The 27,149-nt window shown below is 37.0% G+C and overlaps 1 protein-coding gene across 4 annotated transcripts; it reads right to left on the reverse strand.

Moving 5' to 3' along the window:
- Nucleotides 1–61: 61 nt before the first annotated feature.
- Nucleotides 62–26,864, reverse strand: NGLY1 (N-glycanase 1). 4 transcript variants are annotated; one of them, XM_015618487.2, is made up of 12 exons: nucleotides 26,689–26,864; nucleotides 25,490–25,604; nucleotides 23,077–23,319; nucleotides 19,531–19,690; nucleotides 16,088–16,310; nucleotides 15,250–15,371; nucleotides 14,702–14,847; nucleotides 14,410–14,520; nucleotides 9,464–9,628; nucleotides 7,988–8,176; nucleotides 4,703–4,880; nucleotides 62–4,276 (listed from the first exon to the last, which is right to left on the reverse strand). In XM_015618487.2, the coding sequence occupies exons 1-12, from the start codon at nucleotides 26,847–26,849 to the stop codon at nucleotides 4,101–4,103; spliced, it is 1,989 nt and encodes a 662-aa protein (XP_015473973.1). In that variant the 5' UTR covers nucleotides 26,850–26,864; the 3' UTR covers nucleotides 62–4,100. The 4 variants fall into 4 exon arrangements, with proteins under 4 accessions (XP_015473973.1, XP_015473974.1, XP_033367796.1 ...); XM_015618488.3 differs by lacking the exon at nucleotides 26,689–26,864 and adding an exon at nucleotides 25,881–26,258 and having other exon boundaries at nucleotides 896–4,276; XM_033511905.1 differs by lacking the exon at nucleotides 7,988–8,176 and having other exon boundaries at nucleotides 896–4,276; nucleotides 26,689–26,852.
- Nucleotides 26,865–27,149: the final 285 nt, after the last annotated feature.

Below are 27,149 nucleotides of genomic sequence, written 5' to 3' on the forward strand. Positions count from 1 at the left end.
AATTCTGCTCCTGAAATAAAAAGCTTTGGTAAAAAAGAAACTGCTTCAATCTACTAAAGACTGGTTTTGTTTGTTTTTTTTTATTCTCCTGTCCTTCTGCTTGGATTAAATATCAAAGACTAGCATAAAAACCCAAAATTCTGTCACGTATTATTGCAATTACTCTTCCCTTCTGCTGATGTTGACAACTATATGACCAGTGATCACAGAGGTACACATAATCCACATTACATCACTGATTACTGTTTAGAGAGGCCATAAGGTACAAGGCATAAAGCATTGCTTGCAACAGTAATACTCCATAAAGAACCTTCAGAACTAGCACCAGGTAAGCTCAACTACTGCCAATAATGTTTAATAAATTCCCTCAAAATATTCAAAGTACAGAAAGGACCCAAGTCTATTCCAGCAGCTGTGTTTAAGGAAGACACTGGTCTGCAATTTCCTCCTCAACCATCCGTATGACATGAAGCTGACATACAAAACTCCCTTCAATATTGGCACATTTTTTATGTTGTAAAATTGCTTGGACAACACTGGCAAAACTTCAGATTTTGTCCTAACCCAGAGGTTTGAACCTACAATAGAAACTAGAGATTTTAAATAATGCCTGTACTTAAGAAATGCTAAGTTTGGACAAATACTAAGAAGGTCCAATAAATTCTTAACTAGTAGTATACTTCCACTTCTAGCTTGAGCAACCAAAGGTAAACAAATGAGGAGTGTGGGCGTGGAGGACAGATATCCTCATATCTGCCTGGAACAATCTCTACCCCTCTTGGAGTTCCTTTGTTTTGGCTTGTTTTGTTTAGAGCTGCAAGAACTCTGCAAATGGGTGTTCCCAGCTTCTGGCAGCCATATGTGCTGCCTGCCATCTGTTTTCATTCCACCGCACTATGGAGACAAACACACTTTATTTTTAGTGTTCTACATTTCCTGATGTTGCACATAATAAGGATTATATCTTAAATCCAACCCACTATATGTGAAAAATCTTCCAAGGATAACAGAAGTTGAGACAGATTTTCATACAGGATCAGACAAGACAATTTTCACTACTTGCTTCTCATTTTAAGTAATATAGTTTATACCAAAGTTAGTTTGATTCCTGCATACCTGTGCTTTGTGCCTCTTCTTTCTTTCTACACTGCCTAGAAGAGGCTTCCTTCATATATTTTAAGGACACATCTTCCCAGCAACTTCCTGTGTTGTAGGAAATTACTAAGCATGAAGTATCAAAACAGGATATGAAGAAATCAACAGCTGGATGACCAACTCTAGACAGACAACAGTACAACAAATGTTTGTTTGAAAGGAGGAATTCTGTGCACAGCCTGGCTCCCACATAGTTCTGATGGAAACCATGCACCCCAAAATTAGTTTGCAAGCATTAACTGGGTAGTATAGTATTAATGTAAACTTTAATGGAAAAGATTTCACTGTTAGACCTCAGCTGCAACCTTGGAAGGCACCCACGAATGGCACGGTCGACAGCCAGTTCTTTAAAATATACCTGACTAAGCTGGATCCTAGAAAACATTGCTGATTTTACCTGTATTAAGCCATCCATTTCTAGGCAACAGTAGTTTTCATTTCCCCATTTTTATCTCTACCTCCTCAAACTTATAAAAAGTTATCTACTATCCAAGTACTCTATAAAAAGTTGAGTAAGCACTGATTTCTACCTACATGTGCCTTGATCAACATCTACCACTCACCCAGTACTGTACCACTGCCAGCATAACTTAATAACCATAGTTTTATAGCAGATTGCAGCACAGATCTTGATGCCAAGTAATACTGCAAATTCAGGATATTCTACGTTAACATTAAACAACTATGGATGAGGAGTTACCTCTGGTTAAAAAAAATAATTAATTAAAATATATTAAGAGTTGAGCTGAAATGGAGAACAACACAGGAAATTAGTGTCTTTAAAACACCTTATCTATGAAGAGATTCATGTGTTCACTGTTTATAGGGTATTCCAAAAGACAACTGAAGGAGTTCCACTTAAATTTTTCATATTAGCTCTATTCAGCCTGAGTGTTTTATTTATTAATTCTTTCCTAAAATCTATTCATTGTATGTGATCTTATAAATGCAGAAGTACTTCTTCATTAATTAGACTGGCAAGGCATTTTTCCATCTTTTTAATTCACTGCAACTTTTTAAAAATTGACTTAAATTACTTTACTGTTTTAAGTTATCTACAGCTATTACGTTTCCCCCCAGAGATTCTGATCAAAACTATTAGAAAATTACTTTATTACCTTTAAATTTATTTTGCCTTCTGATTTCAAATTATCAGATGCAGTTAAAGAATTCTGCAACTCCTCAAGGTTAAGAATTTTTGCAATTCCACTGCAAAAACAATTTCTGCCTTAAAGCACTAACTTTTTCAGCTATCAAAATATTAAGTGGAAACATTTTTGTTGATTGGTGGTACCTGAGTTTTCCTCCTTTTCCTTTTTATTTCCAATGTAGTATCCATATTAGGCTAAAATAATTTTCTGTTTGGCTCCTAGTCAAAATCTCAGAAAAGACATTTAACTGAAACTAAACACAGAAGTAGTTTAAAATGGAGACTGGCAAATTCACTTTGCATTAGTGAAGCACTGATAAACACCCTTCCAGTGTGTACAATACAATACCCTGTCACTGTATTACAGTGATTCCCCAACTCTTAATTCCCCTCATAAACTCTCCATTTACATTCTGAAGTAAAGGATATATAATCCATCACACATTGTTCTGTCACTTCTGAGCTGCCATAATCTACTATTTTTTAAGATGCCTGTGTTCACTGTGCATATGCAGTTTTCTAATAAAATCTGAATAGTTTTATATTTGCTTAGATTTGTTCAAAGGTCAGCAAACATTTATTTCAACATAAATTATTTCTGACAAACACTTCAATACAGAGGTTGGAAAGGTCAGAAAAAGGAAGAAAATCTTTAAAAATACTGATCTTGAGATCATCATCCTTAATTCTCACTTATTTTAAAATAAAACCATAGTTTGAACTTTGCATTTTAGTTCTGTAATAGAAAATCTCTTGTATAATCCACGCATGGCCTTCCTCACATTCTGAAAAAGATTATCTAATCTGAACATTCACTCCATGCTTTATTCATAGCAACATCTGACATCTCCTGGATAGTATTTTTTATTATATCGACTGAAAATAAATTTAAACACTGCATTAATTGAACAGAAAAAAAATGTATATGCTTTTACATCAAATCTGGGAATAGTATTTGAAGCAAGTCAAGACAATAGCTTAAAAGGATTTCAACCTACATGCCTACATTTAAAAAGATTTATTAGGAAATCTGAATTAATATCATTAAAAAGTATTTATATTGAATAACCTATTTTTTCATAGAAAAAAATACCATGTTCTTAATCAGTTTTAAGCCTCAATTTCATACCACAGGCCATGACAATTTTAGGTATATAATGAACACTTCTTTCAAAATGAGGTTATTTTTTCCAGCAACCATCATGCTTCTGAATAGTTCTAGGTATTAAACATGGGTTTAACACTTAGACATCTAACAAGGAAATTTTGAAGCAATCTTGAAATTAACTTAATTTCAGCACTTCTGGATACTACACAAAATCAAATTTTTTAAAAAATGTCTAAATCCTCTAACATTGCTTAAAATATTTTAAAATCATCACAAGCATCTGTTGTAATTGGAAAACAGAATTCAAACTGTTTTTCCAAATAGATTATAAAAACCCAAAAAAACCAGCAAGCCAATCCCAAAACTCCAAATTAAAATCAATTACAATTGCTTTGTGCTTCTATGATCATGTATTGCTTCCTAAAAATGTTGTTTCCTTTTCATTGTAAAGTTTAAGGGTACTTTATGGTTCAATCCCTTAATTTTGGTGTTTTTATAGCAAAGAGGTTCTCACTGTGATGTTTACCTATTCAGTACACGTGCAGTTTCAAGTTGGTTTAATGGAAGCAGTGAAACAGGAAATAAGCTGCCAGCAGGATGAAGAGGAATTGCCAACCAAATCTTCACGTTGTATCCATGGTATAATGTCTTCAAGGATTCCAAAGTACATTTCTGCAGCTCAGATTCTCAGAGGTCACTGAGTTTTATAATCATCTCCAAGCAATTTTCCCCACATCCTGTTAAGCTCTCTCTAAACAGCTGTGTGTGTTGCCATGCAGCTTCACCATCCCCTCCATTTAAAACTGCTTCCAACATAACTTCCGTTGCTCCAGAAAAATCTGAATAGGAGCAAAGATTTTTATCTATTGGAGAAAAAGATAAATAAATAATTCAGTAAGCCACAGCCCCAGACAGTATATAATAATAGAATACACGTTAAAAAAGCTAAGCTGTAACTGATGTTTAAGGATCTCAGCTGCGACTACTCTTACTCATTTGCCACCAGACACAGATGTATCTATCCTTCCTAGTAAAACACAGGTATCTTGTATTAACTCTCTGCTCCTGCTTGCCCTGCTCTGTTAAGGTAGTGTATATTAATAAAACTGAGTTTTGTACCAGCTTGAATTAAATGCACAGTATTTTCTTGGCCTTGCTAAGAAACACTGTTGGAAAAGTAAAGAATATTCATATTTTGTTTTTAATGTTTGCACACTCTCTCCACATAAACTATTTCCAGTTACACCTCTGCTACATGATATAATTCATTATTTAAATTCCAGACTTACCTCCTTTCAGAGCAACTTCTGCTGTAGGAGAGCAAAGTCTCCACTGTATTCTTCCACTCTGAAATGTTTGACTGCTTGTCCTAACTGAAATGTTATCTATTTTTAGACCGACTGACTTGCACTCAAACTTCCAGCTGATGGAAGCAGAGGATGACCCTTCTTTTCGAGCTAAATAAACCTACACGGAAAGAAGACAACCAGCATGTCAAAAACTGAGATGACCAAAACACACCAAATTAATCCTTGTAACAACGACATAAAAATCTCAAGATAACACACTTTCATTCTTTGTCAAGCCCCTGAACCTTTAAAAATGTACAATTTTATACAAAAAACCTCTTTCTTCATCCTCAAGTATATTCCATAGTTAGGTAATTGTACATGTTCATAGCCCCTTGCTATTTCAACATCCATAGCAAATTTCAAGCCACAAAAACACTTAAGTTTATTAATTTTAAAGAAGGAGAATTTGATATCTTTTTAAATGAACAGAACACTTCAGTTGTTCAGTACTGTTGATGAAAAGAACTGTGCAATCAGTAGATTCTTCAGCTGTGCCTGCACACTGCTTCTCCTAGGACTTGATGTGTCTCAGTTTAAGCAAATCATTCATGCCAGCCATTTGTAAATCCCACATTAACATTATTTGAACTGCTACAACTTTGCAAAATTTAATTTAGTCCCAATGCTGTTCTAAACTTCACCTGGCTGAACAGTCACGCTCACATATTAACATTCATTACAATTACTATGAACCCTCTCAAGAATTTGGTCACAAGTGCCTGGCAAGTCCAACATCTATTATCAGTAAACCTAAATAACAGACACTACTGATTAAAGAGTCCAAACTACCGTGATCCTTTTGGAATCCTAAATTAATAAAAATTCTGTCATGTCCAAGCTTCTGATTAATATCATACTGAGTGGACTTAGTCAGCTCTTCATTTTTTAATCTTGAAAACACAACCCAGAATAAAATGATAAAACACAGTAGCTTGTTTTTTGAAAGATCACACCCTAAAACAGACATGTCACTGACAGACTAGTAAATAAAATTTTAGTGTTACTATTTTCATGTTGAAGAAAGCTCAAAACCCCCAAAGGTATGAGGACTTCCACTGAAGACCACCTATGAAAATTTAATGATTTAAGCTGTTTTCATGTGAATGTAATCTTAATGTTCACTAAGGTGCTGGCCTCCACACATTTTTTTAATGTGGTTCTAGCAAGAGCTTTCCTTTGATCAGATCCTGCTGAGCTGCTGTACTTGAATAAGGAAGCCAAAACACCCCATTAAATACTACTTGCTTGAAAGGCACTAAAAATATAATTTTGAACACTAGAAAAGCCTCAGACATTAGTCTGTTTCATCTTTCATTATAATAGCCAAGCATTTAATCAGAAAAAAATAACTTAAAGATTTCTTTTGTTTATTCTTGACTTTCCTCTAACTTTCAAATTTGGTTGTTTTGTTTCTAGTATTATTTCAAAGATGTCTGAATTCAGAGGTAAAAAAAACCTAACCAACCAACCAACTCATTCAAATTCTCTTCCACTGCAGCAATTCTTCTGGAAAACAAGCCTTTGACAAATCCATGGACTTCAGATCTACAGGTTCTTACACTATTATTTACTGTAGTCTGCCTGCTTGAGTCCTGGATACCAGGTTATCTCTGGGTAATCTGACTCAATTTGTGGCTTGTACCTGTTTGCATTGTGTACCATGAAACCAAATGGTTCTTTTCTGGTACTCCTGGTCTAATGCTTACAGATATATTTTCTGTGGCTTTTAGATTTAAATGCCTTGCCATTCATCACATAATAAATGTTTACCAAGTACTTCTGTAAAGGTTACTTTGGCTTTTAAGCTCTTGGACAGCTGCTGAATCAAAGTCCAAAGCTGCATCTTGTACAAAAAGAACAGGCAAACCTGTAACAATCTCTCCCTCTGCTCTTATCTCCCATTATACAAATAACACCCAATGAAAAGTAATTTTAAATTCTTAGATTCTTACACACTTTCTGCAGGATGCAATTCCTGCAGAACTAACATGCCTTACCCACAAGCTTGAGAGAGACCTAGAGCCGTAGCTCCTAATTTCTCAATGCCATCATCTCATCCTTTGGATGTGTTACTGAATATAAGGGTAAAGTCTTTTTGCCTGGTCTTGTAGATCAGTCTCACCCTGTCTTGATTAGTACAGCTGAGAAAAATTGTAGTTTAGTTTCAGTGCAGGGACAGCATGTTTCTTGCAAAAGTGAGGATAACTGATCATTGCAGAATTGAAAACATAATGTGCTATCAGATTTTTAGCAGATCCTGGGGAAGAACAGAACACCTGTCCCTTATTCTGAGCTTTTTGTTACTTCTCTTTTACTATTAGGTTTACTCCATTGTGACATCTTTCACACTATTCTCCTGTTTCTCTCTTTATTCTTTCTCTTTAGTGCAGCATACCCTCTTCAAGTTATTCCCCCATTACATTTTGCCAATCAGTTATGTACAGACCCAGGAGAGAAAATCTCAAAAGGCAGATACATACTTAGCTCCATTTTCATCAGTGGGAAGCTAGAAGAATATTTGGTCAGAGACCCTTCAGACTAGTAAAATGGCAAAGGAAAAAAGCAGTAACATGCTCTAGTCCCTGACAAGAACATTCTGTTCCACAGTTGGTTGCTGTCGTGGGAAAAGCTGCTTGCTAGTACACAACCCCTTCCCACTTCACAGGTAAAAGTTCTCTTCTTAGATCTAGAGCCTATGACTCTTGTGCTGCTCAGTCCTGACATTTGGGAAAGATTTTGGGCAGTGTATACATTATTCTGGATAACTGACAGGTTTTTGTCTTCTTGCAGATGGAATTGTGTTACTTAGGATGACAATTTCTTCCTTTGGCTGTATATCAAAGAGATATACACTATAAAATTACTCTTAAAAACAACAAGTACCTTTTTTGTTTCAATAGAAATACTGCTTTTCAATAAAACAGCATTTTCCCAAAAGTCTAAGAAGGAAGCCACTTTTTAAAATTTGGTTTTCTGGCAAGGATTTTACCTACCTGCAGAGAATTCAATCATCCTTTCTGAAAGACAAGTTGTATTTATTTCTAATTTCTTGTACCATCTGGCCATCTTACTGAATCTTAACAACCACATTTATAACATCAGCTAAATTCTATGAGCACCAAGAGAGGTTTTGAATACAAACATTGGCAAGGGTTTTCTGTTTTACTGGAGTTACCACAATTTTACTGTACATTATAGGCTTTTAATAATTCCTATTCTTACCATTTTCCAATCTGTTTCAACCTTTCTCCAAACAGATTCTGCCTTCCAAACACCTGCTTCCCAGCCACTTATTTTTTCACTGTTATTGGAAATCCGTGTATAACTATCATCTATTACATTGTAGACGAGATGGAACAGTTTAGATGTCTTCTCCTTTTCAGAGGGAATAAAAACTACTTCTTTTCTTTTCTGAAAAAGCCAAAAAACAGACGCACCTTCACTCCCCAATGCCTAAATTCCCCCAAGACTATGTTACTTTTAAATAGTATGTCATGGTTTTGCAATTCAGTTTTGCTGCCAAGTGAAAAAAAAAAAAAAGTCCTTTTTAAGAGAGGTCACAAAATCATTTCTGCAGAAGAAATGTTTTAAACCAGTTTCCTACAGTACGCCTGTAACTTTTCCAGAGGGGAGGAGTAATTTTATTTTTTAAATTTTCATGTAATTTCCTTTAGAAGTAATTTTTTACCAAACTAACATGAAATAATGTAATTTAAGTAAGAAATTAGGGTTTCAGAACAGAAAATTTATATGTTGAATACATTGCCTGTACAATAAGTAAATGGTTATTCTGAATAGCAAACCTGTGAGTACTGTGTACAGGTGCTTGTGTATACCTGTTTACAAACCAACTTCAAAAAACTTAAAGTACAAACTTCATAGCATCATAGTATTATTTTTTTTTTAAGTCATTGTTCTTACAAGTTTCAGAAATTAAGTTTTCCAAACAACAGAGAATTGCAATAAACTATTAGTTTCTGAAAATTAGACAATCCTAAGAAACTCATTAATTTCATTTAAGTGTTTCTATTTAGGACAATTAGACATTCCACATGACTGGATTGCTACAAAATTGATGTCACACCTTTGCATCCTCAAAGCAAAATATTATTATGGTTCAAGTTAAATATTATTATGGTTCTGGGAAACTGTATCTTAGCATAAAATAAATAATAATTAAGTCTTGCTTTTGGAAACAGTAAAAAAATATTGATGTGAAAATCAATCAAGCTTATTATTTAAGTGATTGCTTAATTTACACAATTCTAATTGCTCCCAATTTTGTTAATTGATTAACAAAAATAGTTGGTCAAAACTTACTATTGGTTAAAACCTGGAAGTAACTAATAATACAAATACAAAAATTTTTTACAGTTTTCCCATTTTTTTTCAACTAACATACTTTCTACTTCTGTCAGACTAATTTAAATAAAAAAGGTATTTTTAACTTTTAAGAACAAAATGCACTTTACATCAAGGAGTCCCAAACATTATTAGAATCAATTCTCCACCATTAATTCTCAAAAATTACCTGTGGACCTCTACTGAACTCACATCAAACTTTCACCTGATGTTTTTGCAAGATTCACTTGTTTGAGCTGAATCTGGCTACCTACCATGTTTTTTTTTTTACAGATCATAATAATGAAGCCTTAGTTAGCTACCTCTAAGATGGTCAGCAGTGCAAAAGTTAAATACCTCTGGACCAATTTCACCTCTGGCTACTCGCCAAGCCATTGAGCCTGATGTCCTTCCACCATATTCGCCAGGTTTAGGTGTTTTCGGAGAAATAAACTCAACAAGCTCCACAATAGTCCTTTCCAGGAGCTCTCTTTTTCTATTTTCTGACAAAGACTTTTGTCTCTGAAAAAAAAGACATTTAGGAAAAAAGAAAACATTCTGAAAAAATGGTATTTGTAATTCTGCTCTAGAGTGACACTAACCGGGAAAAACATAATTGAAAAAGCAGACAAACATTTAAAGTCTAGACCAATTGTTAGAAGCATTAAACTTATACCACAGACAGAAATATAAAGCAGTCATAAGTGTACAGTTATGTGACTACAGTGCTTTCTCTAAGAACTTGCAGACACTATGTGGAATTCTTTTAAAATAATGTTTGCCCTTTGTTTTCAATATTTACTTGGACAATAAAACACTTCCATAACAGTTTTTACAGCTATTCATATGTATGCTGTAGCATAGCTGTTCTCAATATTATTTGGAGGAAAGAGAAGGCAAGAATCACATGTGGTCAAATTTTAATTCTCGAAGGTGGAGTGACTTGGTTGACAACAGTTTTGGTTTTGTGATTAAGCCCAAATAAAAGTCTTTCAAAGAGTTATTTCACTGATTCTGTCATAGATAAACCTTGACATCTCCATTTTTCAGATGTCAGAAAACAAAGAAAAACTTAGTTCCAGAAAAATTAGTGAAAAATAAAAAGAATTACGTGTCTTCCTTGACTACATGAATAAAACGATGAGCAGTTTTCTGGTAAACAACTTTTAAAATTTCATTGATATGCTAGTATTTTTGTCTACATGACTTTCATGTCAAATATACAAATCTGGAATTTGAAGCTTTTCAGTTTTTTAACTGTGAATAAACCCACATGGGACTGAAAAAAATAAGTTCAACATTGAGTATGTAAATGATTACACACATCTCTTTTTCTGCTTTGGTGATCACCCAAGGCATGCACACTCAGCCCACTGGGACCTGACACTTGAGGCTGATAAGCATTTAAATTATCTCAAAAGCAGCTCTGATCCCAGCTAGTTTTGCTAATAGAGATCACAAAAGAAACATCTGAAGACCGTTTTTGTTCCTGTCAACAATGTGGAACTGTATACAGGAAAGTAGATACAGAGAAATGATGAGAAACAGCTCCAGCTGAACATATTCCAGATGCCAAATACCAGTTCTAACACAGCAAGGGGAGAAACACACCTCTACTTGTGTTGATGGATGACAAGCACTGGTTGCAGCAGTTTCCTATGAAACATCAGGCCTTCCTGAATCTAACAGTTGCCCTGACACTTAGGATATCCCTATGCAGCAGTACTGATCTTGCTTCAGCTCAGAAGAAGTTTGATATGGTTTATCCTAAATTAACAACACCAGTTCACAATTTCCTTTAAGCACTTTGATGTAGTGGAAACCCAGTGTCAGTGGTCATCACCACTGAAATCACTGATGTCATGCTGAGCACTGCATGCTGTGTAGTTTTTGTAACAACAGCTGAAAAACCTGTTATAGAGCAGTGCTTCAACATGAAAAGGCTTCAGAAAACACACCTCATCATGCATAATACAAGAAAACAGTAAGTCCCTCAAGTATAAAGAGCACAACCCAAGTATGCTAATTCTTGTCATCTCTTGCCACCCAGCAGACTCTTGCACAGAAATGCAGCAGGTTCAACATGCCAAACACTCAGACTCAGCAGACATCAACACAGCCTGTGCTGGGAAACCTGTACATTTCCTACCAATGACATTGTCATCAGAAACGGATTGCAAAAACTCCAGCTGCCGTGGCTCAAACTTCTTGCTTTTGCGCTTTTGGGGTTTTTTTTGTTGGATTATTTGGTTTTTAGTTTTTTGGGTTTTTTTTTGTTGTTGTTGTTGTTGTTGTCTTTTTATTTGTTTGTTTCAAGGTATTACCCTCTACATACTTGGTCAGGCCACACCTTTCTTTGGCAGACAAAGGTACTAAGACGGATGGTGAACTGCACCTTTAAAATCCGTTCTGTGTCATGTATGAGTTGTGCTGTTGATGCTTCCTGAAGGACTCTCCTCTCTCAGGAGACCAATAACCCATAGTTATATATAACTATAGATATTTATATAAAACCAGTAGTTCAAGTAGGCTCACTGCTGGATGAGCAACAGATAATTTGAGGGCATGAATGGAATTTTAAACCTTTGACAAAGAACACTGGTTCAATCTCACATTAATGAGCATGAAAAGCTTGCAATCCAACCTAAATTACTAGTTTTCCTATCAAGAGTTGACCTGGCTATAACTAGAAACATTCATAATCACTACCAAAAAATTGGAGCTGAGAGCAAATAAAAAAATAATTTGCTTCTCTGTTCCACCATCCAAATTCCAATGAAAACAGTCAAAGTTCAGGGTCCTCCCCCACCTTCTATCGGGATAACAGACAACAGCCTGCAATATTGCAGTAGCTGAAGAAGATTTGTGTCAGTGTGTGCTATAGTACTACAGAATATCATCAGATAGTGGGTAATCCAAAGGCTATACACACATTTAGGAACGCCTGGCCCAGATAAAACACATAAATTATTTTTGAGAAGTATAATAAGTACACAAGAGATTAATTTAATCTTGTCTGCTAGGCAAACCACTCAACAACTTCTGAACTGTTGTGTGGCCTCTGCTTGGCAATGGAACAGACAGACATCCAGAGAAGTAACAGCCACAGCCCTTGCTCTTTATGCAGGAAAGACAAAAATGATCCCTCAGACTCCATTTTCATTAACTCAGGTGATAATGTGTACTGCACACTGTGCTTCTCCTTAGTTGTAACTTAGAAAAATTGAGTCTAAAAGACACAGCACTAGACCTCTGCACCAAGCAGTACAAAGACTAGTTCCTCCGACTGTGGAGACAGTCTGTAGGAGATGATGGGAAAAGGGCAATTTAGAGGAGGCCTCTACAACAGTTATTGTCTGAATAAGCTGCAATGAAGGAAACCATACTGGCTAGAGGCTTGTGACTGAATGGAGTAACAGAAACTTGCTCTAACACTTCTTTGAAGTTCCAGGGAGGAGTTACCTTTGCCCTTTGTGAATGCAGAATACAACATGGAGAATCCTGAACACCAACTTTTTGAAGTCCCCTGTTTCCCCACTGTATTGTAGAGAGAGTAACTTGCTCCTCAGAATAGGATATGATTAAAAAGACTGACAAAAGATGGTCTTATAAAATTACAAGACAGCTTTAGTAACACTGGAAAGCAGCAGGGAAAGCAACAGCATAGAGATGAAAAGGTTGGGATTTTTCACATGTAGGGAAAGAGAGATAGGAAAAACACAGAGGAGGTACTGGAAACACAGGTATAACTTTCTTCCCTCTATTATTTTTAAATTTTCATATAAAGTATGACCAGAATTCTGTTCTTCTATGATCAGATATTCTATTCTATTCTTCATCTGAAAAGTGCTCATGTCAGCTTGAGTCCTGTAAAGGAGACCTGTACTTAACATAGTCCTGTAAAGGAGGTGGAAAGGAGTAAGAAACAGACCAACATGAAGCACCATCTGTTAGAGATGGCAATGACACATTTTACAGATGTTTCCTAAACTTTTTAAGTGAAACAGAGCATGATCCTACAGTGACATCACTGAATTGACAACGATGTCATAGCTTTCTGATTCCATCAATATTGTCAGGGAAATTTTCCAACTCACTAGTGCCCTATTTCCAAAGTTCTTTCCATACAGACAGCTGTGGAGGTGAAGAATGTGGTGATTGGTTTCTTTTGCCAAAAGATCAGAAGAAAGGACCCCTCAGATTAGTTTTGTAGCCAGCAGGGGTTCATGGCTTGGAGGGGACACCACTAGATTCCTGCAACTCTGCACAAAGAGCATGCATTCCTCAATTTGATCCTACACCTCCTTTTGCCTTGCTGTTCTGGTTACTCTTCTCAGTGCTCCGCTCTGCTAGGTGACTCTAATTTTTCATTACTGTTAAAATGATTTCAAGCCCTGGTCTCAAAATATTACTCCAGCTCAATTCTTCAGAATCTTAATGTATGGCTGTAACTCTCAAGCCAGCAGGCCTCAAGAAAGTCATAATCTATTTATTAAGTCATCAGCTGTATACTACCACTGGAACTAAAGTTTCCATGCATGGGAATTAGCCCTGTAAGGAAGGGAGGACAAAACGGAAACCTCAAGGTGGTTCAAGGTTTTATGGTATTATAGAATATTGAACTAAGTTCATGGTGTCCCAGGTAGGAGTGGAAAAACCTTAGCAGACAGCTTCTGCAAACATGACATGCAGGTGCAAATGGCTCCATGTACTTTTGGGATGTTAAGCATGAACAATGTAAATACACATGGCTCTGAGTCAAAACTCTGCTGATAGTATCAACACCTTTTGAAATGCTTCAAAACAGTCCGTGAATCTTTCCTCTCCCTTCCTAGTGCTTCTAAAAACTCACTAGAATCAAATTAAACCTGCATTTCTTACAATTGTAAATGCCACTGTTTTCAAATTATAGCAGCACTGATGTGGAAAACATTCAGTCACCCCGAAGGAGTCCACACAGTTACTAAGTTACGTAAGTTACTAAGCAGTTGCAGTTTACTCCTAGCAAGTACAAATTTGCTCCAAAGTTCCTAAGAAAAATAATATATATGCACATATCTGTGTATATAAGAGATAATATGACAATCATCTTACATACCATCATTTATCTTATTTCCAGTAAGTTCATCACACACTGATTTCTATGTATTCAGGGAAAAATGGGTAATTAACAGCATTTTTTATATCCACAGTGCATGGAAATTCCTATGAGGTTACCAAATGCATTCCTTTGTTTGAGGACTTCACATTGTGCAGATACTTGTGTTTCACTCTCAGAAACCCACTGAAGAAAAGTCACATACCGTTCTATTTAGTGCATTAATTGTCTCTCGCAGTGTAGCTTCGCTGAGTGCTGTCCTTCTGGAGAGTACTTCTTCATGTTTACAGCTGTATCTCCAGGTGACATCAACAACCTCAAGCACAAGTGAAAGAAAATAAAACAACCAAAAAATTCCACGTATCTTGCTTCATTTAAAGAGGCTAGTTAAAGAAAGTATGTTTTTCTACAATAATTCTGAAAATCACACCAAGGTGGAATACATTGCACACTTGCTTCAGGGCAAGTTTGTTTATTATTAGCATCACTACTCCTACCTCATCTTTGGAGAATGCAATTATGTAGGAGAGCTTCTTTCCCCAGCCAGTTTCATAAAGAAGAGGCTTATCACACACATTTTCACAAGGATCACAGTGAAGCCATCTTTTCTGAGATGAAGAATATACTTCAGTCCACACATGATCTGTGTAACAAAGGCCAAGAATGAACACTTATGAAGATAGAGCCTCTATCTAATCTTGCAGAACATTGTAACTTTTTCAGATTTATTAAATGAAGGAACGGGTGAAAGAACATGTTTTCTATTCATCTACATTTAGAAACATTACCAAAGCTTCCTTTTTCTTAGGATCACAGTCCCTTAGATCAGCTAAAGATTGTATCATTCTGAAGTCAGTCATCTGACCTTACTTGCAGAAATGTATTTCATCTCATCAGGCAAGACAGGAAATTGAATGTATATTGTCTTTGTTAGCTGACTGCGTAACTGCACACGCTGCCTGATGGCTAATATGATCTGAGAGACATAAAATACATAAACTTCTTTTGAACAGGTTTGTATTAATGTTACAAGACTCCAGAATACCTGTACAGTCCCAGACATATCTTGCTTCAAACCCTACAGCTCTGCAGCACAGTGTAAAACAGTTGGCCCACTCGCCACAGCGTCCACGTCTGGTTTCCAGAAGTTTTTCAGGGTTGTTATACCTACAGGACAAAAGCAACACAAAAGATGAACAACTAAAAATACATTTCACCTTTCAGAAATCTTCACATGGTGTTCTGATGATCTGAACAGACTTCAGTACCGAGCAGTCCACGAAATAATTGCTGTACTGCAGAAAATGCATCTGATCAGAATGCTACCTCAACTCACATGATTCCATTATATGTTTATAGCAGCCATGAAATGAATCTGGTTAAGTTTTTAAAATTGATTTAGACATCTTAAAATATGACTTTTGTATGCTTGTCGTTTAAATAGCTTGCAAAATGTCTAAACATCACAGAAGTATAAATGCATTGTGTATTTGCTCTTTTGATACAGATGAAGGAAAAGATGTACATTACACTGTGATTTCCTATAGAAGTGAAGTTTTCTGTGCAGTAACAAAGCACTACCTACATATGGTTGCCAATACTAACATATTTTATTTGGAAGCTGTAGTTCATCAAATTAACATTAAAAAAACCCAACCAAGCCAGACAAGCATGAATAGAACAAGGCTGCATAGGAGAAAGCACATATTGTTTTTAAAAATCTCTAATCTTGTAGAGAAATTGCTGGTTCATCAAACATTCTATTATGTTACTTAAAACAGCTTCTCTACTCTCTCAACGAACAACTTCTCACCTGTTCACAAGATGCACAAATGCAAAGCTGTTTCTTGAAAGAAAAAAAGATAGCAAGTCTGTATGCTCACCTTGGGAATCTATTACAGAGCTGACACTGGTTGCAGTAATGGTTTTCTACTCGACTGGCATCCCACCTTAGATCATCATCAGTAGGCAACAGATAGTCACTTTTAGGCTCTGTCTGCCCACCACACCTGCTGCAAGGAAGACTATTTACCCAACGAAAAAAGGAAGTCTTAAACCAATCCAGAAGCTCCAACAATAAGAAGTCCTCTTCATTCACATGTGCACCTGTAAAATTCATACAACACATGGTTCAAATGAAAAAGTAAAAGTAATTTAGTTGAACTTGACAGTGCCCATGCAAATCAGCATCTCTGGGCCTTTATATGTTTTTGTATATATAAGGATCCTTTTAAATATATATCCTTTTAAATATAAAAACTGTATTAAAAAGCTTCATATGTTACTTAAAACACATACAAAAAAGAAAATCTAAATTGTCAAGACTAAGTTCAAACTTAGGAGCAAAAAACTGCAGTCCTAAGTACTACAGTTAAAATGAAAGTAAGAAATTGCTCAGAAAAACGAGTCAGATTTACATTTCAGCCTGGTGAAGTTCCTCATGCCCTTCATACTCTTCCAGGACTTTGGAACAGAGACTTATTGTTCTGCTCCAAAATATTTTCCTATTCTTAGCTATTAAACTAGGAATAACAATTGCTTTGATTTCAAAATCCTAAAGAACCAGACACTGGCAGCAGTCTAAACAACCAGGTGTACAGGCTTTCTATAAACAGACTTTCTACAAACACAGCTTAATTATTGTAGAAAATACATATATACCGTGCAAACACATTAAGTTTGTTCTAATTTCAGCAAATAAACACCTTTCTCAGCTACCCATGGTAGACACAGGATGTCTTTTGTTTTCTACTCTAGATGATTTTACCACACCAGACTCTTCTGGCCCATTTTCCTACTTACAACAGGTGTTAGAACCCACTTGCATACTCTCACTGTTCTGACACCTGGAAATACCCCCATTTTACCTAAAAAACAAATCTTAAAAATCCAACTTTTCAAGAGAGATCCATTCCTTTAAATTCCTTGGAATCTTCAAATGCAATCCCCAGAGAGATACTCTTCCTTCTCAGATACATAAATATTCAAATAATTCTTCCTAGTACCTTTATCATCTAGGCCACACTGCAATCATAGGTATTACTGCCTGGTTATTTTTGTGCATTACAGCTTTACTCTAGTCACAGTGCAGACAGGTTTGACTAATGAATATTAACATACAAAATAAATTTGTAAAAATGCTGTTTAAAGGAAATTGAAGGCAGTTGCACTAAACATTTATGCACTAGCTCCTTTTTCAGGATGGTGAAAAAAAAAACTAAGATGAGTTTTTATGCTCATTTCACATCTTGCTTTGAAGTTGTAGCCATTTTTGGTACAAAAGACTCTGTAGGAGCACTAACACTATCAAACACTCATTGCCAAGATCATGAAGTGCATGGGAAGAGATCATCTGTTAATAAAAACAAGAATATCTGACTCATAATTACAGTAAAATTTCCATTTTTACTCATGTATGTGGAAAACCTTTGTGCTGGAACACTCAGTGAAAGGCTTACTACTCACAGAAAGGATATGCTTGTATATTCAAACTCTTTGCTAAAAGCTGAATGAGAAGATTTCAAGCACAGGCCATACTCTCTTTTCCTGGATAACAACATTCAAACTAGAACCCATCTGTGAAAATATAACTGCTATGCACTATAAACATTCTTCCCTTGATTTGCAAAATAAAACCTTCATTAAAACATCATATGGAAAAATGACAAATGTGATTTATTGGAACAAAAACCACAATTGGCTGTGATACACAGCTATTTTTGACTGTTCAGTACATCTTTCTAATGAAATGTGGCAAAGGGAAATAGTAAAATCAAAGCTATACTTCCCATCAAATAATTGTAATCCTCCTAGTATAGTCTTTATGAGCCAAAAATGCTCATAATGTGTTGCAAGGCCTATCCTAAAAACAAGTGTCCCCTAGCATTAAGTATTTATTCCCAGAGGTGGCAGTCTTAATGCAGCAGGATAGAAACCAAAGAAGCTGAAAGCCAATATCCCAAACATCTCATATAGAGTCCATTCCAAAACAAATGTTTCCATAAATCTCTTGAAAAATGCTTTCAAGTTGTCACAATGCAAAACAGTGGAATTCCATCCCTTCCCCTTTATTCCTATCTAAATTAAGGTCTGGAAGACATTTTGACTAAGTCAGCTTGATGATTTGGGAAGAAACACCCGGAACACTATCCTCCCCCCTCCTTCCCCTTTTCTAAACAATGTGCACAGCAGTATTAGAACGGAGTCTAAGAGGCAGGCTTGTTATTTATTTTTCTCCTTGTATAATTTATTACTGCTATGTGTCTTTTCCCCATTGTATTGTCCTATGCTGCTGAATGAGAATGCTTTTTACTAGCTCACATGGTTTCTCACTTCCCAATACAGTTTTATAAAAGAAGAAAAATTACTATGAAACTCCATTGTCAAAAATTTCCTTAATGCCAAAGGCACAATTACACATTACTGTGTGGCCATATGAGACACAACAAAGTAATTTGTAAAAAAAAACAGATTATTTTTTTGAAGAGATTATTTTTGGTTTGCAAACCAACAGCACTTCCATAAAGTTAGCAGAACTGCTTGAAACAGTCTATCACAGATTCACAGTGAGAAGGATTTTTTTTGTTTAAATATGGTCTTGAAATTGTATTTTTTTTTTAATATTTATCCTATAGAAGTAATATTTCACTATACCACTAAAGCAACCCTAAAACCATCACCTGAAAACAGAAATATGTTATTTTAACTGACAAAAACTTCATACATTCCAAACAAATTCACATTTATGAAGAAAACAGAAATTTTAGACACTGCTGTCGCAAGTATTTATGCCAACATTTCATATCCAGGTCCAAGAAGAAGAGGGAATAACCCTATTCATTTAAGCATTTGCAAGGGAAGTGATCATTTGTTTGTTATCAGGCTGCATCTTGGAAAGATCTCATTCAAAATCTCACCATTACCACGTGAAAAAAGAGAAGCTGTATTTAAAAATTTATTCTGAATTTAGAACTGTAGTATGTGCAGGAAAACTGCACTCTGAGAATTTCGTAACAATGACTACTTGAACAAGAAGCTCCCCTCCTCTCGTTGTACCTATTTGACTCAAGATTCAAGCAATGCAACATTTGTTTCCCCAGGACCTTTTTCTACTAATTCAGAAATTAGGAGTCAGAAATTTCTACATAAAAGCAGCAATAGATGGATGACAAAAGCAAAACAAAAACAAAAAAGTAGTAAATTATGAAGCAGGTAATTCCAAATTAGAAACAGCAGTTGGAACCTGCAGACCGCCGACCACACACCAACAATGTACATTTGAAAGAACATTTCTGCTTTCATATACACTTCAACTTGGCAGCATTACCTTTGTCCAGTCTTGTAGCTTGTGCTAGCTTTTTCTGAGCCTTGCTTTTCAATTCCTGAAGGGGAATTGCAGCTAGTGCTTTCTGCTGAATAGAAGGATTCTCATACATCAATACAAGATTCTCAAATTTTGTTTGAAGTGTTTTCAAGATGTTTGCAGCCTGCAAAAGGATTTTCAGTCACAAGATGATTTATTAACTTTCACCTTCAGGCACAATAACCAAGCTCTTCTATTTTAGTTAAAGTAAGTCATAATTCTATTTACATTACATAATTCATATTTACATTACATAATTCATATTTACATTATGTATTTATTTACAGGTGAAATGTTTATTTGCAAAGAAATCAAGAAAAACTGAAGACCACCACCACCCAAATTGTAAAGCCAGTCTTGCCATCTCTGAGCATTCTGAATGGTGTCTTGAGTGAAAAGTGTACTAAGGGAGAAAACTGTTTTTAAAGACATCTCAAATGGGAAAGTTTTTGACTTCTCTTCCCCACCTAATCCCCCACACCTTTCCTTTGGACGTCTTTTACTCAAAATCCACAAAAAAGACATGTAATCACTTTCATTTTCTGGACACTGCTATACTGCTTTATAGGACTATATTATTGATGAATTCTGCTTAATATTTCTTATTCATGAATGTTGCTTGTCTGTTTCTACTTCCTTCTTTTACAGATCAGCTCTGATAGAGGTTTTATAGACACTGAACCACTAAACCACCCAGTCTGTTTCAGTAGCAACTGGATATGAGAACCAGTTTTTTTTCACTCAATTATCCTGTGAGTCACGAGTGGCATGTTGCACCCAATAATGTACACACATAGATACTAAAACTATTTTAATTGATACTGAAATTGATAGTAATGAAGCTGGTATCTCAGCAAACTACTTGTTCCCATTTAAAAGGGAACAATACAGAAAGTGAAATGGGATTTTTAAAGTAAGAGTCTGGCATACTTTTGGGGGAAGCCTGTGGCACTGATAAATTACCTTTTCCCTATTGCTACATCATGTTTCAGCCTCCAGCCTTGTTAACTACCATCTTAATTTAATCAAAAATGCAATGCTTTCCTGAGAGGCTGGCAGCAAATGCAATATAATACACCCAGGTGTGAGAACTCTTCAGAAGATAATTTCTTTTAGAGGAGCACTTAAATTACAAGTGATTGTTTTTATGCTGTTCCAGTACTGCAGGATCAGTCCTTAGTTTTCGTAACTGCTAAAATAGAACAGAGCCAGTCTTACTCTTCCTGGAGCTCATCAGCTGTAGGTAACTGGTTTAACATCATAAACTACATTGTGTCCAGATTCACTTTAATGAAAGTTGAAAGAACAAAGCAAGGGACATTAGAGACTGACAAAGGCCTCAAGACCTTCATGGTCTGTCAGCTTCTTGAAAGGGTATGCAGGGATATTGCTCAGCACATCAGGAAGTCTCCCTGATTCTTTGACAATTCAGGTTTCTGAGGCAAAACCACCAGTGCTTAACCTATTTCATGAAAGCCACTGTAGGAAGTGTTATGCAAGCATTTAATCTTGGAAGCGAGGTAAACCTCACTGCAGTTCTAAGTTTGGATATATCTTTCCTCCTGTAATCACTATGCCATTCAGAAACAGATCAGAATCGATCCAACAGGATTAACAACTAGCCAGAACTCCCATTTTCCCAAGTCTCAAGAATATTTTATGACAACATATGCAGAAGAAATCAATCAAGCAAATTAGTGATGGGCTAGGTCCCTAGAACTGTGCATTTAGGAATATTTCTGTTTCAAATAAGCTGCTTTTCCCTGGCCTCCCATGAATGACAGGTGAAACACACAGGCAAGAAAAAAATGCTTGCACTACAGAAACAACTCTAAATCTCTCTGACATATGTCAGCAGTGCATACAACAATAATAAAACTATAACCCTGCAGCATACTCACTGGAAATAAACCCCCCACTGCTGTGCAAGCAAAATGGCCAAGTCGCTGCCAGACCTCCTCCCAATCAATTCAGACTATAAAGACCAAATTCAATGGCTCAGAGACCTATCAGTAGAGTTCCCTGTAGAGATCTGCTAAATACAGCACTCTAACAGAGCACAAACATTGCATTATTGATGTCTCTAAATAGTAGTATGTTTGGTCCCACCACCCAGGCATGGAAGCATGGAAAATTAACAGTTTCAGAGAAATGGATCCACAACCCCAACGGCTTACACATGCAGGGGCAAAAACCTAGAAATTGCAAGGATTAACTGCAGTTAATTGTGTCAACATTGTGCAACATTGTTGTCATTGCAGGATCAACTTTTAAAGCTTCCAGTACTAAGCAGTACAACAGCAGCAAATCATTCTACAGGTTTTGTAATTACTTCCAACCACCATTGCAGAAGTGGCTGAAACAGCAAAAATCTAGAAGCAAGCCAAAAAAAACAACCCAGAAATCCCCAAAGTAAAAGAAATCCAGTCAGTATATTATAAGGCAACTACTGCCATGCTAACATAATTAGATTAAATGTCTCAAGACAACCTACACCAGCACCTTGCTCAAAGGACCTCTGGTGTAAGGATGGGTCATTCAGTGCTCTCTATCCCCAAAAGCCATCACTTCAAACTTTGCTGCTTCTCAGTCACTGACTTGTGTAGATACTGGGAAAAAACAGTATATATTAGTTCATATCCAATAATATACTGATAATATAATTTAAAACATGCAACCTGCGTTTAAGGATGCATGGGAAGTGAGCTTTTGGAAGGACTCATCTTACACCAACTTTGAGACTAAAGTGGCACTGGTTCTAGGAGAAAACACCTCAGAAAGTTAAACCAAAGGACCCTTAAAAGTTTCTATCAAAAGGCGTTTTTCAAAGTTGTTTGAGGTGCTGAGTCTTCTCCCATCAGGCCAGTTAACAACAGATGAAAGGACTCTGTTCTGTCTTGATCAGGAACTTCACCTCAACCTCTTGGACAAAGGAAACAGCCTAAATAACTATAAATTTGTCCTTGTCTGGCTAAATTTGTTTTTAATGACAGGCACATGTGAAAAAAGAAAGCCCTCCTCACAGGCTACATATAGAGATCAAAATGCATGAACCAAGACACCAATAACTGTAAACATTACAATTCTGCACCTGCTCTTCTGCTGGCTCTCAAATATCAAATATAACCCTAGTCTTAGCTTCCCACTCTCACCCTTGCTCCCCATCTTGCTGCTCCTTTTCAATACGTATAAGCTTTTTTTCTTGACACCCTGGATCAATAGAATATTTATGGACATTTTCAACAAAATCTCTTGCTAATATTCTATTTTTGGCATGTTTCATGCTTAAGTTGCATGTAAAATGAAGAAAACATTCAAAAACCTTCAGAAACCACTGGGGAATTAGTAAGTCTAGTCCCACCTTCTTAAAGCAAGATTAGCTATGAGAAAAGACCAAGCTGCTCTAGGAGACTACTCAGTTTCTCTGAGCAACCTGTCCTTATAGTTACCTCTTCTTCATTCTTTATATGCAAGATTAATGAGCCTATGAAGTTTGCAGGTTATAATTACCATTTCAAGAGATTGCACAAGTGATGCTTCTGGTTGCTGATGGGCAGGGGCAAGAACAGAGTCAACAGGTCTCGAAGGCCGTTGTACAGCTGTCTGAGTGCTGGTGACAGTTTCAGAGGACCCCGATCTGTGGATTTGGTTCGATTCATTCAGTCTGCTACTCCTCTCACCAGCAATTAAGTCTCTGATTTTACGTAGTTGGTCAATTGAAGCTTCCTTAGGGAAAACCAGGTGAGTTTCTCCCTGAAATTCAGACAAATGAATTCAGCAGTTAATGCAAGTCTAAGCTGGTCAATGATCTGTAGCTATAGTTAACAGCTTATTCGAAGCTAGCATCCTAAGGCTTGGCAGTATTCAAGTTTTTAGATTAGGTCCCTTACAATAGAAAGTTGAAGCCTCTCACAGCTTCAGAAGCCTACCAGATCAAAAACCTAAAGTCAATCTAGAGAAAGAGGGCTCATAACAATATGCTTTTATTAGTAACTTATTTTGCAGAGCACCATTTGTCGGCTATGTAGTTATGGTGTGACACAGAAAGCAGCAACAACAGAAAGGAACAACTAATGCTCAGTTCCCACAGTACCTCAGTGAAATCCTAGGCAACATAGGAAGACATTCAATGTTGAAGGAAGAAGTCCCTAGAATGGCATCTGCTGGAAATTCTCTTACATACTGGTATGTTTTACATCGAAGTTTTAATTTTTCAGATAAGCAATATTACTCTCATTAAAAGTGGTACCTGGGTTGATTTCTAGATTTTATTTTTGACTGCAACATGATTACCAGTAGCGTAACATGAGATCAGTAATTATGACAGAATCAAATACCTGTGTACTTAACATAAAGAAACAGGTTACTAAAAACAAGAATATCCTGAAGCACTCATCCTTTAATAGTTTCAGTTTCTACCACTGCAGCACTTCTATTTATTAAGCTGACTTGTTTACCCACAGTTACTTGAGGTCACATATCACTCTAGATGGAGACTTCATGTTAACACTTAAAATCACCACAAAACTAAATGGAATGTATCAAGCCATTACCAAGCAGAAACAAAAGAAAGAGCAATATATTAGCCATGCAGTTGAAGAGAAGCTTGTGAGCTCCAGCTTTGACTGACACAATAACCGTAAGACTGAGCCAACACACTCCCAGAGACCTGCCTGAGTGCTTCCCTAGCTACACTGCCCACCTCCTTGCTAAAATACACCATTAAAAGTCTCCTGAGCACCAGCAAGAGAAAAAATCCACAGATCATTTCTCCCTCTGCAGTCACCTCTTCTTTCAGCATACTTTTTCTTTCAATTAAAAAATTACAGTAATTAACTTCACCCAAAGAGAAGGGAGAGGTCTCATGACAGCTGGACCTAAGTACCATGATGTACATAGCCATACAGAAGTGTGTCATCAGACAAATTAAAGCAAAGCAAGAGCTTTGCACCGTTAAACAAGAGCTGGGTTTTCAGACCAGGCTTCCAGTGGTTACAAAAACTACTTCTAGTTTAAGAAGCTTTGGCAGTTTAAGTTCAACCAAGACAGGCACCACTTGAGAATACAAAACAATCTTTGAAACACATCTTTCTGACTAAAACAGAATCAAGATTCACTCAACACTATTTTAGGATTACATTTCGTAACTTTTAAAAATGGGTTTTGAAGAACTCACCCTCCTACTACTACTTGAACAGTCACTCTATTGCCCTTCACTGCTGTCATGACAACACAAGGACTTGTGCAGCAGCACTATGAATTGGCTGAAAAATTGGTTTTGTTTTGGAAGATTAAATTTTAATCAGATCAGCTTCCCTTACCTAAATCACTACAGGGCTCTACTGATGGCAGGAACATGAAGAAGAGCAGGGTTTTAATTTTCTTTTTTTTTCCTCTCTTTAAAATGGCAGTTTCAACACTTATTTATAGTGCTACATTTTTATTATTTATATAATTATATAAAATATAATAAAATAATAACTAATTGAATATATAATATATATAATACACATAAATATACTATTATAGTGTTATGTTTTTTTAATTTTATATATACACACACACACACATTTTACTATTTATAGTGCAACACTGTTAGTTCACCTAACAGTCCACCCTGCTTCCCACCACTTCCTTTGTGCTAGCATGGATATGTATCCAGCCATTCAGTAAACCATCATTGTGCCTGACCAGCAAAAAAAAAAATATCTTGTTATGCATTAGGTTAGCCCACCATTTTTCTGAAGCAGCCACATCTAAATTCTTAGCTGATTAGCTACAGATATTTACAGGCAAGGATTGAAAGAATATACCAACTGCCCTAAAATTTGCCTTGCCACTAGAGAAGCAGAAAAAAAATTCGGATTTTAAATTTTACTATGTAAACTGATGAAGGCACCTGAAGTTACCACATTATACTCACCTCTTGAAACCCCATCTCAAATAAACACTCCACTGCTCCTCTGACGGGCAACAGCCTTGTGGAAAATGCTGGATTTCCAATCCGAATTAATCTGTATTTTTCCTCATAGGGATTCCTGAGCAAATTGAAAGTTATAATTATATTTGCAAATTAAGTAAACACTTAAAAGCAGGCTAACTTCACTATGAATTTTTTTTTTAAAGTTTAATTTCATTTACATCACTTAGGTGAAACCTACATAAAACTTTGACATTATAAATGCCTTTTTCTACTTTGAGAGTTACCAGCTGGTGCTAAAGTTTAGCTTGCAACTTATGTTCATGAATTCGTGTTTTGTAGTCATACCCAGCAGGGCTAAGACACTTAGAGACAACTTCACATCCCCCTGTACCTGGTGCATTCTAATTGAACCCTTCAGGTTAATGCTGGATGGTTCTAGTCCCACCGTGGAGGCTGTGCTAAACTGCCTGGTACTGAGTGAAAGGACTGTGGTCTCTGTGCCACCTCCCAGCTACCCTTTCCTCTGTCAACTCTTTTAAAAACCTTCTTCTTTCGCCTTTTTCTTTAAAAGAAGCCAGCCTGGGACTCGGCATTCTCGGTCACACAGCAGCTTTTACAAGCGGTTTAAGAGCCAGATATAGACAGGGAGGAGCAGCCCATACTCCTCGAGCTGCTGGAAGACATCAAGGTCAATCACATGTACCGGCGTGTATGTGCACCCTACAGAGCCACCTCGCAGAAATTCAGCTATAATTAACTCTTGGTACCAACCCTGCGAAGTCAGAAGCAAAGGGCAAAAGAAAAATAAAATAAAAAAATACAAGGAAGTTAAAATGAAGTTAAAATAAAGTTTTAAACAAGTTAAATTACTTGCTATGCACACACTTTTTTCAGTACAGTAATACTTGTTTTAATACCCACCTACGGTGAAGAATCAGGAATAAGACATCACTTTGTGTTTAATACACAAACTCCTAAACTTTCAAAGCAAACCAACCAGCAATAATGAAAGAAACAGAAATCCAGAACACTACACCTCTAGGTAAGCAACATGAATTTTAAAATCACGACAAAAACACGCAATACGCTTCTGAACTCCGCTATTACACAACAGAACCGAAGGCGCCGCGCGGAGCCGGGGAGAGGCCGGCGGGACCCTGCGGCACCGCCCGCGGACCAAGGGCGGCGACCCCGCTCACCGGAGGATGTTGTCAGCGTAAGTGAGGAGCAGCCGCGAGGCCTCCAGGAAGATCTCCCGCCTGTTCTGGCACAGCTCGCTCACAGCGGGAGAACCCGGCGAGGACGACAGTCCCACGGCTGCCGCCATCGCTGCCCGCCCCCGGCGCTGCGCCACGCGCATGCGCCGTGCGAGCACCGAGGTTGTCGCCGCCAGCCTGGCAGAGCCGCTGGGCGCATGCGCGGTAGGAGCGCTGAGGTCACCGCCCCATGCCCACAGACGGCGCATTGCGGGGGGGGGGGCCTTAAAGGGCCCGAGCGGGTTTAATCCTGACCCGCAGGCCCGGGGCAGCGGGACCTCCCGACCACACCGGGATCTCGGGGTCCCAAAGCAGCTTCTTTCACCCGCTGTGCAAGGGGCCAGTCCACGATTTATTTATAGATCTGCGCAGAAAGGGGTGCAGAAATGATACCCTTACTTCTT

Source organism: Parus major, chromosome 2 (genome assembly GCF_001522545.3).
Source record: "Parus major isolate Abel chromosome 2, Parus_major1.1, whole genome shotgun sequence".
Lineage (NCBI taxonomy): Eukaryota > Metazoa > Chordata > Aves > Passeriformes > Paridae > Parus > Parus major.

What these genes read in the sequence shown, in the direction of transcription:
- NGLY1 (XM_015618487.2), bottom strand. Translation starts at nt 26,849, where the DNA reads ATGCGCGTGGCGCAGCGCCGGGGGCGGGCAGCGATGGCGGCAGCCGTG. An exon ending in TTGAGATGGGGTTTCAAGAG is followed by an intron (nt 23,320 to 25,489) that starts GTGAGTATAATG and finishes TCTGAATTTCAG; the next exon opens with GGAGAAACTCACCTGGTTTT. An exon ending in TTGCATTCTCCAAAGATGAG is followed by an intron (nt 14,521 to 14,701) that starts GTAGGAGTAGTG and finishes CTTGTGCTTGAG; the next exon opens with GTTGTTGATGTCACCTGGAG.